Source organism: Melospiza georgiana, chromosome 8 (assembly GCF_028018845.1).
Source record: "Melospiza georgiana isolate bMelGeo1 chromosome 8, bMelGeo1.pri, whole genome shotgun sequence".
In the NCBI taxonomy this organism is placed as follows: Eukaryota; Metazoa; Chordata; class Aves; order Passeriformes; family Passerellidae; genus Melospiza; species Melospiza georgiana.
The window spans coordinates 24,722,263-24,738,377 of NC_080437.1; the positions used below are offsets into that span (position 1 = coordinate 24,722,263).

The 16,115-nt window shown below is 44.1% G+C and overlaps 1 protein-coding gene across 2 annotated transcripts in view; it reads left to right on the forward strand.

The window, feature by feature from the left end:
• Positions 1–16,115, forward strand: part of SUFU (SUFU negative regulator of hedgehog signaling) — an 87,868-nt gene that overhangs the window by 43,981 nt on the left and 27,772 nt on the right. Inside the window, exons 5-8 of one of the 2 annotated variants that reach the window (XM_058028848.1) lie at positions 404–489; positions 2,556–2,628; positions 7,243–7,399; positions 8,884–8,995. In XM_058028848.1, coding sequence (XP_057884831.1) covers positions 404–489; positions 2,556–2,628; positions 7,243–7,399; positions 8,884–8,995 — 428 coding nt within the window. The remainder of the gene's footprint in view (positions 1–403; positions 490–2,555; positions 2,629–7,242; positions 7,400–8,883; positions 8,996–16,115) is intronic. The other variant, XM_058028849.1, reaches the window with a different exon arrangement.

The window sequence follows — 16,115 nt, forward strand, 5'->3', positions numbered from 1 at the left end:
TTGCCCCTAGCAGCCGAATGACAGAGCAGTGTTTGTATGTGCTCAGCCCCTAACCTGTCTTGTTCTGTCCTGTCTGTGTGGACTTGATTGAAAAGTCAAGCAGACTAGTGTATAAACCCTTATTTGTCACCAGACCCTCTTCATTGTTAAATTCACACACTCTTTACAAGATTAAATGTTACATGACCAGGGCGCTTCTCATGATAAGTGTAGAGAGAGAACAAGGTCTTTTGGGATTCCACTGTTGTCTCAGGCTCCATTTGTCCCAGCATATCTGGTTAGATTAAAGAAATGGTGCTTCTCTGTATGTGCATTGTTTGATCCAGTACCACGTGGCACATTTTCTCCACAGTTCTTTCATGGTTCCCACCTTGTTTAGTATGTCTGTTGTAATTTATTACAGATTGTTGGGGTTTGCACTGAGGAACTGCATGCAGCTCAGCAGTGGAATGGTCAAGGGATTCTGGAACTGCTTCGGACTGTCCCAGTGTAAGTGGTCACATACCCCATACAGGGGAGCATTTCTATAGAGAACAGTTCAGTTGTATATTTTTATTAACAATCTTTAACTTGCTGATGGAACTTATTTAATCTGTACTGTAGCAAGAGATGGGAATTCACTGCAAGTCTGTTCTCACGCACAGACACTTAGATGGCAAATTAATGCATGTGGAAGTCCACATGTTTAGGGTGAAAGAGAATGAGGTCTTGAAAGCTTAATTTCCTTCCTCTTATGCCTGCAGGGTTTTTTCATTGGTTCTTCCTGAGATAACTGTTACTGGTGACCTTGCTGATTAGTTCAAAGAAAGGAAGGAGAGGGTCTGGCTTACAAAACTGTCTGGAAGTACTGTCTAAAAGTGAGAAAGTCACTCTCAAACTTGGCCCACTCTTGGTGGGCTAGTTTGCAGCAGGAGGAGAATTCATGAAAGTGAAGTTAATTGTTTTGCCATGGGAGAAATAACAAAGATGATAGTGGGTTGAGGAAGAGATGGGTTTTAAATGGTAAATGATATGTTGATGCTTGTTTGCTGTCAGGGTGCAGCTAAATCTTTTTGGCTTGCAGGTATTTTGCTTAAACATTTTTAAATTCAGTGGAAGTTACTGCCATGTGATTGTAACTCAAAAAGCCTTACTTTTTAAAGCAAAATAGTTCTGAATATTTGTTTCTGGGCACAATAGTACACTCTCCAGTGTCACAATAGCCTTGAATTGATTGATTATTTGGAGGAGCTGGACTTTTTCAACATGAACTTTTCCCTTTTAGGCACAAGTGCAGATAATTCATGCAAATGCCCTAGAGTGAATTTGTTCAGCTGTAAGCTTTGTTTCTGGGTCCTGAGACAATAAACACTGCCTGCAGCTCCCTTAGCTCCTCTAAGTCAATACAGATACAGCACTTCTCTCCTCAGTCTATTCTCATGTTGGTTTTTTGCTTTTGTGCTGTGGTATAAGCACCTTTCCAAGGTAAAAAATGAGACCCAAATGTTCATTGTTTGAAGGCAAAGCTGCAAGCTACTAAGCCATTGATGTGGAATTGGGGTAAAAGTCTCTTGCGCCCCAGTGAGGAACTGTGGCAGGTCACACCCCTGCAGTTAATAATTCACAACTTCCAAAGTGATGTGAAAAAACAAGTGGCTATCCATGCATCTGAAAACCTGTAAAATATTAACTTTTTTTGCTCCCACTCTTAGATATTTTAGGAGACTAACACAAACTAGGCCAGAGGAGGGGGCTTTTGACCGCAATAACAAAGTATCTCATGAAAAAAATGAATTTTTTAGGGCAGTTCCAAAAGACTTCAGTTTTTACTTCAAATGAAAAGCACTATCTAAGGCTGACTTCTGCAGTCTGGCTGCACTATGACCCAGCTGAAGTCTCTGAGTATTTAATCTTCACAGTAATCTGTTTCCTATCACCTTTGTTGAGAAACACCTTGAGCCTTCCAACTTTTATTGCTAATGATAACAAAGATTTCCCTGAGCCTTCTGAGTACTTGGCCATGAAGTACCAACTGAGCAAAATGTCTGTTGTGATAGTATTTATCAGAGCAATAAGCTCTTTGTGGTACTGAACGTGACTGCCAATCTTGGCAAAAAGTGCAGTCCCACTGGGGCCCTGCTCTATTCTTAGATATGTAATAGAGGAATAAATCTTGACTCCATGCCTTGCCCATCTTTCTTTGACCTGGGCTACACTGGACTTCTCAGTCCCAGTTTGTTTCCTGTAAGATTAAAACCCCTCTCAGCCTTGTGTGAGCAAGGGGGCCTGCACAGGGGACAACAGCCTGTGTCAGTCCTGACTGCTGTGCATGTCTGGGTGCTGCCAGACGCGAGCTGATTAATTGCTAGGTCATGGAGGGCTTTTATTATTTATTTATTTGGAAAATGTAAAGGGCAAATGCATGCTGTGGGATGTATACACCACATAGAGGGGTTTCTAGGCTTATTTTAAACCCTTATCTTGTGCTTCCTTGCAGTATAGGTCCACTCTGAGGACCTTGCTGGAAAGTTCTAATTAAAAGGCTTATTTGGTTCATTACCTGTCTTTCTTTATAGAGCTGGAGGCCCCTGGCTGATAACAGACATGCGAAGAGGAGAGACCATATTCGAGATTGACCCACATCTGCAAGTATGTCTTTAGTTTATAAAATATCATGTCTCTTGTAGCAGCCAACTGTTATACAACAGTTCTAATATTTTCTGTAAAGGTGCTTGCATCTTCTCAATGTTTGTAATAATTCTGGAAAAAATAATTCTTAGAAACTCTTTGCCCTCTTAGAGGTGGTTCAAGAGGGATTTTGTCCAGTCCTACATGAATGGCAACTCTAGGAAGAAAGATAGAGAAGAGAGACTAGGAAAATGGAATCTCCAGTTTGAGACAAATTAGAGATATTGGATTGGATATTTTAGAAAGGAGGAAGAAAGAAGATGAAGGACAGAATAATACAAGATTTAGGAATGGTACACCAGGAAATTCCTCCTTCCTTTTATGTGCAAGTGTAAGGAGATATAACATGTAGAAATCTCAAAACCAACTAAGTACTATTTTTTCACAGCAAATGTGATAGTGTAGTTCATTCCTGTAGGATATCACTTGAGGCCAAGTAGTTAGTGTGGACTGAGAAATTATGGGAACCCAAAAGTACCACATGCAGTTATTAATAATCCATGCAGAAAGAGATATTAACCCTTCTTCTTCAGAGTTCAATTTAATTTCTGAAATTTAAAGATAAGAATAGTACCTCTATGAAGAGGTTACTGTACTGTGGGCTTCTCCTGATCCATGCATTTGGGAGACAGTTCTGCAATCCCTTCAGCAGAGCTGGAATACATGGTACTGGAGTGCATGTGTCCCCAGCAAATCCAGTGTGATGCTGGCCATGTTTCAGTGAATCACTGAGTATTTGCCTTTAACAGAGAACTTATGGCTCAGCCTGGTAGGGCACGTGCAAATGTGCATGTTTTGTACAAGCAGTTGCTTATGGTCTGCATGTCTGTATCTGATTATTCTCAGTTGCATCACAGCATCTTTTACTTTGAAAGCTTAAGAACAAAACCAAATTCTACTTTTACTGGTTTTAAGGATTTGTTCATCTAGAATAACCCCAGTCTGAGAAACACAAAAAAATGTTCCTCAAATGTTCCACAGTGTGGGAGCTAATACAACTGAAAGTCCCATAAAGTTTTCAGACTTTCCAGAACCTTGCCCTCTTCCCTCCTGGAGGTGTTTCTGTTGTCTGCACACTGGTGATTCCTAATGATAACAAGGTTTTCTTCAATTTACTGTAAATGAAAAATAGCTCAGCTTACTGGAATCTGAGTCAGCCAAGGCAAGTTAAGGCAAATAAAAGAGTACCTCTGCCTCACCAATGTGTCCTGCTGCTGAAAGCTGCTATGTCTGTGGTCCTTCCGGACTTCCTCACATGGAGCACATTCCTGTTTCTGTTCTCTCTTGTCCTTGCAGAAGTGCAGATTGGCAGGTGTGTGTGTGCACACCTCCCTCCTGCTCTGCTGCTGCAGCCCCCAGGGATTCATAGAGCAAAATCTGCCCCCAGGTCCCACAGGGGGCCTCTGCTGAGTGCAGGGAGCAAGGCTGTGCCAGTCTGCCTTCAGCCCTGTAATGTGCCTTCTGCTCTAATTAGTGGGGAAAGGATAAAGTGTCATTTTCTTGGTGTTGGTGGAGGGTGTGTGAGACCAGAAAGGCAGCAGTGGAAGAGAGGTGGAGGGGAGGGAGGGAACAGGCAGAGAAACTGGACAACTTTCTTGGGAGCCAGCAAGCATGTTGTCTGCCTGGGAAGCAGGCAGAGCTTGTTTGGAGGCTGCATTGTGTCTTGTGGGAATTGGTTGAGGCCTAAACTCAGCCCTGGCAGCAGCAGCTGTACTTTCTGTTCGGAGTTGCTGAGAATGGATCCCAACTAAGATGTCATCCCAGGATGTCGGCAATTAACACTGTGGCAACGCTGGCTGTTTTCTGTTCAGCCAGGCTTCCCTGTAGGCCATTCAGATTTCCCTGGCAGCACTGTCAAACAATTCCTGTCGGTCCCCAGCTCTGTGCCGATTCTCAGTGCTTTGCTTCTGTTTAGCAGATATCTCAGAAGAGAATAAAGCTGATTTGAATTTCCTGAGTTGTGGTTGCCGCTCTGCAGGTCACACTGCAGTGCTCTGGCTCGTTTAAAAAGGGATCAATGACTTAGAGCCTCAGAGCATCCCTCCCACATGCTGAGAGGAAAATGGGACAGAAATATCCTTTCTTTGAGGAAGGAAAGAGCTGAACCTCCTTTGCCCTGGGCTCCTCCAGCCTCCTGTTCATGCTGCCCTTTCAAGGAAGGAAGAACAGCTCCTCAGTCCAGGCAAATCTTTGCTGGCTAAAGGTGGGGTACAACTGTGCATTGCCAGAGCTATGAGTCTACACCGACTGGGTTTTCTTTTTACTTTTCCCCTTTTAACATCAATACTTGCAAACATTATGAAACAGGCATGCAAATTAGGCTGCCTTAAGCCAGCTCGTTTCCATCAGCTCCCCTTGATCTCCAAGGGATGCCCACAGAGCAGCACTTGTTCCCCTGAGGAAGTGCTCTGCAAGGCAGCTGAGCTGCAGATGAGAGTCCTTCCCCCTCCCCGAGGCTCTGCACTGTGTCCGCAGGGTCTGCCTGGGAGTGGGGCCCTGGCTGCAGGGATGGGGGAGCAGATCCCACCAGAGCCTCACAGCCCTCTGGCCTCTTCTTCTCCGTGCTCAAGAGCAGGTTTGGTGGCTCTCCCATGCTTCCCCAATGACTGGGATAAAAAATAACTTCGCTGACAAGCTACACCTCCCCAAGCCAGCTCATTTGGGTCCTCACAGAGCACCATGGAGGGTTCCCAAAGGAGCCACGTGCTAAATCTCACTTAGAGCATTGTCTGCATATGTAGGAACGGATGTATTTTTATTTCTTTCCCCACAACTTCTATTTCTGGGTGACACAACTAATTTTATGTTTAGGATAAAACAAAAGAAAATCATCAGATTTATTATTTCTCAGATTTTCCTATTACGTTTTCAAGAAGCCAGTTTCCCCTGACGCTGGAGGAAGATCCTAACAAGGGGAGAAAAACAGAAGAAAGGCAGTCTCTTGAATGCTTAAGTCTAAGTCAAGACTGCTCTGATCCTGCAGTCAGCCACAGGCTCCTACCTCAATTTTGGGCCAAAGAGAGGGTTTTGGGAGGTGATCCAGATGAAAAAAAAAAAAAAAAAAAAAAAAAAAAAGAGTTGGCTCAAGGGAAGGGATAGGAGCACATGGAGGAGGGTGGGACTGCAGTCATTGCAAATTACATCAACTTAAACCGCTGTGCAACCACACCCTGAATGCTTGTGTTTATCTTTGAGCTGCTCAAATCCTCTCTTGAATGATCACAAGAACAGGCAATGCTCTTCCCAGGGTGCAGCATGCACAGCTGGGCAAGGGGAGGGATGTGTATGGGTTTAGGTTTTCGTCTGGAAACTGTTTCTTGGGGACGGATTTTGCAAAGAGCAAAATGTTCGCACAATCTCATCTTCAGTGGCAATGTCACGCCAGAGGGTACTTACATGGGCTGGAGAGATCCTCTCCCACTGTGTCTGACACCACTCTGCTCTCTCCTCAAATCTTTGAAGTTTCTTGGGACTGCCTGCGTTTCGAGGTGACACAGATGTGTGCAGAGAGATGCAGATCTTGCTGGTGCCACTGAGCAGCACCAGAGGCAACACTCCTTCAGAAAAGGGGAAGCGAGCCTGGCTGGTTCGGTGCCAGGGAAGAGGTACCAGTCCTTCCTCGGTGTAGCACAGCCCCGAGTTTGTTCGGCTCAACATTACCCCCTTGTGGGTCACAGGTGGAAATTCAGACTGATGCCCATGTCCAAGAAGGTGGAACTTCCTGAAGAAGTTTTGGCTGTAGCTTAGGGCAGTCTTGCTGGCAACAGATGCACATGTCCTTAAGAAAATGCCTGGTGCCTGAGAGCATCCAGCTGCTTATGATTGGTGTGTGACACCTTCTGAAACCCAAACACTGGTTACGTGCTTGGAAAGTCCAGCTTGCAAGGGAGGGAATTTGTTTATTTGCCAATAGAGAAAGCTATGCAAAAGCTTTGACATTGGGAACAGACCTGCGTCTCCTTGCACGTCCAAACTTGCATGTTTGTCCTTTATGGGGACACCCCAGCACATTGGAAAGCAGGGATTCTCTGGGCAGTTTGCAAATGATGAACCCATGTGAATGAGTCTCTCTATGAGCTGTTTTCATTGTGGGACACTTTGGTAAGGTTGGAAAGAGAACCTTAGTTATTCAGGGGTTTGTTATCATTGACATATAGGAGATTGACTGCCAAGCTGTGCTTCGTGTCTGAAATATTTCAAGTTGGTGTAAATCAGTGCTAACAGTGAAAGAAGCAATCCTGCACACCCCAGGCCATTGGTTTCCACCTTTCTCTCTCCCTGCTTTGTGCCTGTCAGGGGCACATAGTGAAGCAGTGGGGACAGGGTGGGATTTCAGACCAACTTGCTATGGAAAAGGTTTGTTTAGTTCAGAATGGCTTCCTGATTTGGCTCAATGTACAGTTGCTGTTTGCTGACACAACAGAGTGTGACACAACAACAATTTCCAGAGAGTGGAAATTGCCCACAAAAGGGGATCTGCAGGAGCTGGTGAAGGTTGGGCTGTGCCATGGTAGGGCTCCAACTCAGGCTCAAGCCACGCTTAAAAAAAGTCTTGGTGTTTTCAATCTTTTCAAGCAGGAGAGAGTCGACAAAGGGATTGAGACAGATGGCTCAAACCTGAGTGGAGTGAGTGCCAAATGTGCCTGGGATGACCTGAGCCGGCCACCAGAGGATGATGAAGACAGCAGGAGCATTTGCATTGGGACCCAGCCTCGGCGGCTCTCTGGGAAAGGTGAGAGGTCCTGGGCCAGGTCACTGTCGTGGCTCTTCAGCTTCCGTTCTGCTGGGTCTGGGCAGTGCACTGAGCCATGCTGCATCCTCGAGTTCATAACAAACTCCACTGCCATTGGGAGGCTTGGTGTGTCTCAGGGCAGCAAAATGGATTTTGGCCTCTTTGAAGAAGGCAGGAGAGAGGAAAAGAGTTCTTGGCATTATTTTGTCTAAATGTTTCTTTCAGTTTTTAGGCAAATTGTAATCTGAATCTGCAAACTTAAACTGAGCACCTGCTGAAACCAGGACTGTAAACACCTGCAAGGTGAAGCAATTCCATTTTCCCAGGCTGTGTTTCCTTATTAACATTATCCCTTCTTGGGAAGCAAGTTGGACTGACTGCACATTGCTGCAGCTGAGCTCAAGGAATTTGTGCAAATGCAGAACTCTAAAAAGAAGAATTAAAAAACCGTGGAGTTTCCCTTTGCAGTGAGATGCCTTCTCAGGGTAGAGATGTCATAGCCATTACATAGGCTTGAAATTATGCATATTACCTTTCAAATGGGTGAAGCAACATAAAATTTGAGGGCTTGAGATTTCCTGGAATTAACAGTGGTTTCCACAGGAATGGCATCTGTTCTTAAATCCATGGTAAAAATTAGTTTAATGCATACAGCCTGTCTTCTGGCTTCTGTGCAAGTATTTTGAACTGCACTAGATCTAAAAAGGCTGTTTTGCCTCAGCCTTGAAATGAAAAGCTCAAGAGAGGTATACATGATGAAATTTGTATATTCTTCAAAAGATTTTTAAATAATTTGGGGTTTTTTTCTCTACCTAATTCTCACATGTCTCAAAAATAAATGAGGAAACTTCTAAGAAAGGCAGGAAAGCTTCCTATTGAAAGTATTTGGCCAGTAGATGTTTCAGAAAAAGGCAGAAGTAAAAAGACTGCATCTGAACTGCATAATTTGCAGCTTATTTTCAGATGTGAGCTTGAGGCTAAAGGTTGCCCTGCATAAAAATCCCTCCCTATATGAATCTTGTTGTAAATTAATCAACAGATTTCCAAAGCCAATTGCAAAAAACTTGGAAACCTTCATACATTCATCTGGGAAAGGAATAAGTTCCTCTTATGCCTAATGGGAAAAATTATTTCCAGTACAAAGGTTTGGAAGTGTCAGGAGGTTCTATGAGAGTTAGAGAACCAACAAACACCTCATTTATGAAAATTTACAAAACTACTCAGAATTTCTTCATCAGTAGGACTCAGTACCAAAGATTCCAGCTCTCCTTGCCTGACATAACAATGAAGCCCAAACAAGGGAATTCAAGCTGACATTATAAAGTGAAATAAGGAAGTTCAGGAAAGTGCAGTTAAGTGTTACCCCATAACATTTCTACACTTCTTTCTGAAGGGGAAGAGTTTAGATGAAACACACCTGGTATCTTCTTGTGCCTATGTTGTTTCTGGGGATTCTAAATCATGTTAAAAAATTCTCTTTGCAGATACAGAGCAAATCAGGGAGACTTTGCGGAGAGGGCTTGAGATTAACAGCAAACCTGTCCTACCTCCAATCAATGCACAAAGACAGAATGGGTTGAACCTCGACCGAGCACCGTGAGTTTCACCCTGCACATTCACATGGTGGCTGAGGGAGGCTAAAGAGCTCAGCATGGAAAACAGAGTTAAGGTGGAGTGGGAAAGGACTTGGCAAGGGGAGAGGAAAGCTGGCAGTGAACACTTGCAAAGCACAAAGATGGGTGGAGAAGAGTTGTTCAGGCTGGATAAATGGGCTAGTACTCAGGAGGGCAGCTTTTTAGAGGGGTTTTGGACAAACTGTGCTAATGCACAGTGGCTCTGACTGTTCTGTAGAACCTGCTGTTCATGGTCTTCAGTGTTTGAATTCAGACTGGAGTGATCCCTATAAAAAGTACTATGCTGAAAAGTGCTATGGTATCAGTAGAGGTAGGTGGCATAGGTGACTGCTGATGTTTTTTCCTGAATATTTTGTTTTCAAGCTCATAATTACAAACCTTTCAGTTAAAATGTTGATTTCTTTTTCTTTTTAAGTGACTTTGATCTTGCCTTGCTTAAACAGGTGGGCTCTGTCAGTAATTACATGCCAATAACACCTGGGTCTCTAATATCAGTAGTCTAACAGATGATTTAAGTGGGACTAGGGTGGCCCATAGATCTCTCTTGTAACTTCTGATTTAAGTGAATCTATTATCTGTATGTCTGTCTTTCTGGGCTTCTCCCCTTCCCCTCTTAGACTTCAGGTGCTAGTTCAGTGCCTTCCCATCAATTTTAATGTTCTCATCTAAATGATACAGAAAGACACACATCTTTGCTGCACTCTTTCTTCTTGGTATTTCCTTTGGTTTCTTAGTCTCTGATGAACATCTCTGCCTTCTGCTTTCAAGAGTAAAGATCAGCATGAGATCAGCACTTCCCTGTAGTGCCAGGCAGGGACAGTACCCTGGTCTGTTTCAATTCCTGTTTCATTCTTGATTCAAACATTTCATGAGAAAAATATTTCTTGTTACTGTCCTTACTTGTTCCATTTTGTGAGTGACTTCCAATTTGCCAAATAAATGAATGTTTATGAGTTGCCTAATCCTTTGGGGGAAGTATTATGTGTCAAATGCTGATTCTTTTTGCTAATATGTAATATGAGATATAGGTACTTACATTAAAAAAAATCTCAAGTGACTTTATTATTGCTTTAGGAATAACCTTACTTTTGCCATATAGTAATTATATGGAGTCAGTCAAATTCTGACTCAGGTTTTGAGGAGTATTTCTCTGCCTGCAGGTTGGTCACATTGGTCCATTGGTCGGTCCCACTGAAATAAATATAAAATTGTACCATGTGAATTGCACAAATCACACCCAGCCTTGGAGAGCTCAAAAGTACTGGGCAGGATTTCTCACAGATGCTGAGCTCCTGCATGCATCTGCTTGCCCAGTGTAAGCTCTGAGTCCCCAGTGGTTGAGGGTGACCACAAACATTTTGGGTGCACGTCAGGTCAAGGAGGCAGCTGATGGGTAAGCCTTAATGCTGGGAGGCAGTTGATGCTTAGATAAGAGAGCTTTACGTTATTCAGGGTGAGATAAACAGAGATACATTTGAGACAGAGTGGTGAAAGGTTAGCAGAGGTCTAAGATGAAGCACACAAATATTTACCTGGGTTTTTAACTGTTCTGAGACAGAAGAAGGCAGGTCAAATTCAGAACCTCACATCTGTAACAGTGCTCTCTGTTGCAAATCTCTCTTACTTGCAGCAGCTGCACACTCACCCTGCCTGAAGCCTGAGTGGCAGGAATGGCTGGTTCCCAATGTTTGCCTCCTAGGAGGTCAGTACATTTCTCTGAGGTCTATGGTTGCCACTGGGGAAACTGATGGGTCACCTGTTTCTCCATAAGTACTTCAGTTAAGGAAAGACTGCTATCAGCTGTGTTACTGTGGTGATACTGTTGGAGAGATAGGGGAAATCTCAGCTTAAAACAGCAGTGTGTCCTGATACTTTCTTCCTCCATCCTACTAGATGCTGCTTTGAGAGGAGTTTGGGAAAGGTCTTCTTCTCCTTGTGCAGTTGTTTCTCCTCTCCATGTAGCAAATACAATGGGACTTGTTCAGTGCATTGACCATACCAAAAGGGGTGGTTTGTGCTGGAAAGCAGTGTTTACTTACAACCTCTGACTAACTAGTACTTAAATCAGACCTGATGATTACTCTTACTGTGGCTAAATCTGATCAGTCAACACATTTTCCAGAACAGTGTGGTATAGATGAAGCAGAAGAGGAAGATCTTGTTATGTTTCCGCCTTCCTTAACACACTGTCTCAGCATGTCTCATGCATTTGAGCAAAATTGCTCAATGTCCATTAAGTACAAGAGCATGATATGGAGACTCTCATCTCAGCTGCTGCACAGGAATGCAACTTAGGAGCTCAGCTTTTGCATGCAGTAATGTATCTACATCCATGTTCCCTGCAGGTACCTGCAGGGGTAAAGGCTGAGACACAAAAGGCACAAACCCAGTGCAGTTATAACTCTTCCATAGAACTCCTCAGCATCTGAGATGAAGGACATTTCTGTACATGGATCTAGTCCTTCTGGTGCAATCCTTGCTTGCATTGCTTGGTTCTGGTAGGGCTGGGACTCAGGTATGTCCTGTGCTGTAAATCTTGTGTAATCAAAGGCAAGTAATTTAGCTATTGAGCTTCAGTTCTGAATCAATAAAATGGGACTAATAACAATGTCATCTTCTTGAGGCACCACAAGGATAAATATGTTAATGATTATGAGGTGCTGGCTGACAGGAAGCAGGCTGGTGTGTAATCATATCCTGCACTGTACACACCAAATCATAAAAAATCAAACCCGTGGTTCTTTGCAAGGGTCCTGTGAATAACTAGTGCATTAGTAGTTCTTTAGGAACTTGACCAAAACACTCTCTTGGGGCATGGCAAATTGTTTCAAATCTGCTTTCTGTAGGGAGCGCTGCAGAACCCCAGGCTGTCAGATTTGCACCCAGCTGACAGTAGGATGTTAAAGTCTGACACAGACTCTAAGGGCTTTGTGTAGAAGAGGAATGTGCTGTTTATTTATCATGGATTTGCAACCACCAACTGCTTTCCTAGTAGCTTTCTTCCCTTTCTTTTATCCTAACCCTACCACCCACACACAATAATCTATCAAGGTTTAAAGCAGACAACCTGTTCTGCATTCAGCATCACAAATAGTATCAGAAACACTCAAGCTTTTGAATATTTATTTGTATAAAATGTAGAGGATCCAGATTCCATATAGATTTCCCAGTCTTTGTATAGTTACAGTTTCCAGTGCTTATGCAAAAACCTCATATTATTTGGTTGCAGATAGGACTTGATTCAGTATTTTGGCTCCAGCAAAGCATATACTGACATGTTAAGCATGCATATTACCAGTTGTTCACTGTCCCAGAGTCCTAAAAAAAAGTTCCTTTGAGAAAAAGCTGGTTTCTGTCAAAACCCTGCTGGGCAGCTGTAGTACTTTGATTCATTAGTGTTATTACTGTAGACTGTGTAGCCCTTTTTCTCCTAAGGATATGAATAAAAGCACACTTAAAGCTTAAAACTGCATTGGACATCTGTTTCTCAAAATGACTGTTGGCTCAGTTCATAAGCAGCCATTAAATCAGTTTGTACGTATTAACAAAGGAACATGTGAATTAATCTTTGGAAACATGACTAATCATTTTGAACATAGGTAACTGAATACTCTCAATTACCACTTGGAGAAATAAGACGTGCGTGAATACCAGTGTGAGTTTCAGTGGCACATTATTTGTTTCTTAGGACCCATCAGCTGAGTAGGTGCTGCTGAGACACACAGAAAAGCAAAGCTCCCAGTCCTCTGAGTCGTGCAGATTGTCTCTTGTTGGATACGGAGAACTGTTACCCGTAGGGGATGTTTAAATGTCAGACTAAACACTGCTGCTGTCAAGCCCTCAGTGGGCTGGAAGCTCCAGATGTCAAAGTTCAGTGACACTTGTGGAGTCTTGCTTCGATCACTATTTAATTTCTTGATGTAATAATTTCTGGGGCCGAGTCTTTGGTTGTCTCTGGTAATTAGCTCTGTGCTCTCCTGTGCAGTAGGTGAGTAGAATCTCCATGTTACAGATTAGGACAGCAGAGTTAATTTGCCACAGTTGCAGTGAGAGCCAGCACTGGGATAGGGGAATTCTTGACCTTTTCCACCCCTCAAGGGCCCCCTTGATCATGCAGCATTGCTGAAATTGATGTTTTTCTGCCTCTTAGCTGACTCAGACTGTTCCACTGTGAGTCAAGGCATGGAGTAGAAACCTAGTGCTAGCACACTGCATTACTGCATGTGTTGAAGCTAAAATTATCTGTGATTGTTGCATTTCATTGTGCCAGAATTCAGGTGTGCCCACGCACACCCCAGTGTCTGAACATTAGGTTTGAATGATAGAAAAGGGTCTCCAAAGTCTGTATTAATTTGATAAGACTTTTCCATCATATCTCTGCTATTTATAACTCTTCCCCTTCTCAAGAAGGATCATGCCTGACTCTCAAATTTCTGTCTGGGATTTCCCAGGTAATTGTGCTGGTCCCTTATGTATGATGTCCCATTTGTCCAGGGACCCACAGAAACCTCAAGTCCCATCTGCATTCAATTTCTAGGCAGAAAGAGAGTTGGAGTCTAGGGAAACCTGAACATATGGTAGCCCTGTAGCCATGTGCTAATTCCACCCAGCCCTGAACCGTTTCCAGCTGTGCAAGGAAATGAAGGCAGGTTCCTGGCAGAGTAGGGAACAACCCTCCGGCAGGTGGGGCTGGCAGGACTGTCCTGGCAGTGACCTGCTGGAGCTCTGCACTCCGAGCATCTCAGGTGGTTGCCCTCCCCTCGTGGGAAGAGGGAGGAGTTGTGTCCAGAATTCCTCCTGGGATAACCCCAGACTATCACATGGTATGCCTGGTTTGGAGCACATGAGTAATAATGGCACTGCTTCCAGGGCTGGAGTCCACTGCTCCTGGAGTTCTTGGTAAATAGGGCACAAAATGGAGCAACACTGGGTTAGTGCACATTAACAAGCTCCATCTGAGCAGCGTTTCTGAGGAAGTTCTGCCAGTAATACCAAAATGTAGGATTTGCTTGGAGGCGAGTCTGCACTTTGCTTCTCCCAGTTGCACTGGGTTTTCATTCTGCTTTGCTTGGGCAGAGGGAAGCTGTTGTCTTTGTAGCTGGTTTCCTGTCTTCAGTTCTTGGAGGCAAACTTTACATAAAGAGGAGCATTTCAGCATTCTCTGAAGCTGTCTGGTTCTGGCTAGGCTTTCTGATTCTGCAACCACTAAGCAGTAAGTTTCCAATCCAGTCCTGCTTATTTAGGCATGCTCTCTCATCGAGTCGCCATTCAGTGGTATGCTGGTTGAGTCAGGAATGCTGAATGGAGGGAGGCAATATACGTTAGGGAGTGTCTCTCAGCATGAGGCTGAGTGCTGGGTGACAGGATTGCAAACTAGGAAAGTAAATGTCTGGAAAACCAGAGTCAGTAGAAGTGCAAAGCAGTCACCATGCTATTAATTTGCACTCCTGCATAGTTTTCCCCATCTAAGAATCCGAAAGTGCTTTGCAAACATTGACTTAATCCTTGCAACGTCCCTACATGGAAAAATGTCTTGGTTTTACAGGCAAGGAACCTGAAGCATAAAAGAGTTGTTTGACTTCTCTCATGAGTCTGCAGGGTGCCAGTGGCACAGCTTAAATCTGTCAATTCCACTTCAGCTGCAGGTCTTGGAACAGTCTGGCCCCTGCAAGCTCTGACAGTGGTTATTATGCAGCTTTCCAAAGGGATATGTGAGTGGCAAGAAGATTGTTGCTACTGGCATTGTCCGAGCAGCCCTTCCCTGCCAGGAAATGCACACAGAACATCGTCACCATCCTGTTTAACCAGGCTGAGGAGCACCCAAGTCTGAGCACTCGGAGTGGGCTTGTCTCAGTGTGACCAGGGCAGGAACTGTGTAACCATGTCCTCCCCAGTTCTGCACTCGCCTCTGTGCGTGCCTGACGGGTGCTGGAACTCTGTGTGCCAAGGTGCTTAGGGCTCTTTCCCACAGCTGCTGGTTTGCCCTTCAGGGGAGACTGTGGGAAAGAGACTGAAAGATTGTTGGCACTTAAGTGATCTTTGACCATATCTTCATGAGGGAGTGAGGAGGTTTGAAACAGCCACGGTTGGAAAGGGAAGAAGGGGGAGTGGAAGGAGGGGGTGGGAGGGGAAAAAAGGAAAAGTGGCCCGACCTTTCTTTCTCAGCTGTGCAAGCCTGCGCTGGTGGTTTGCATTTGCTAACTCACAGTACTGAATTTTATATGGAGGGAGCAAGGAGCAAGAACAGAAACTAACTTCAGTGAGGCAGTGGGCACTCACTCCTGGAAAGGGCCCCTGCCATGGCCAGCTTCCAACAGCATGTCCTTTGTGGTTTCGATACCTAGCAAGGTAGCTTGGAAATGCAGCAAAATTATGCTCCATATCAGCAACAGAGCTTGGAGGGGAACTGAGACTTCCTTCCTTGACAGATCCATGAGATCAAGCGCTCTGATCATAAAGCAAAGCGCAAACGCAAGAATAAATAAACCTTTCTTAATCCAATCAACCTGGTTATTCTTGAATCCCATAAAATAACTGCCAGTGGTTGCTTGAGGAGTTGCTATAAACATGACTTATAAGGAGGGGACATCCAAACTTTGTGCAACCTAGTGATTGCATTGGCGATTTTCCAGGATCCCCAGGGGCTGCTGCTAATTGGCATCAAATTAAGCAGGTTGCAGCCACCCTCATCTTTAATACAAAGAGAGGGCCCCCGGGAGGCTACAGGTTCCAGCGTGTGGCCTTCTCACATCAAGAAGGAGCACAGCACACTGGGACATAGAGTCTCCTCAGGCCCTTTGCCCTTGTTGACAGATCTGGGGAAGCTGCAGACCACACTGGACACCTTTACAATGGCTTGATCATGCTCTCTTTCTTAGAAAAAGAGAAAAAAAAATCAACTATGGCTTTGGTTAAGTTCATGTTAATCAGCATTCATGAGACCTAACAAAAAAACAACAAACATAATTTCCTCCCTCTCTCCTCCACCCAGAAGCAGACTACTGGTATAACTGAAGCTGGAAAAAATAGTTGAAAGTCAGCTAAAGTCACCTTGGTAACTGCAGCAATACACTTGCCCAGAA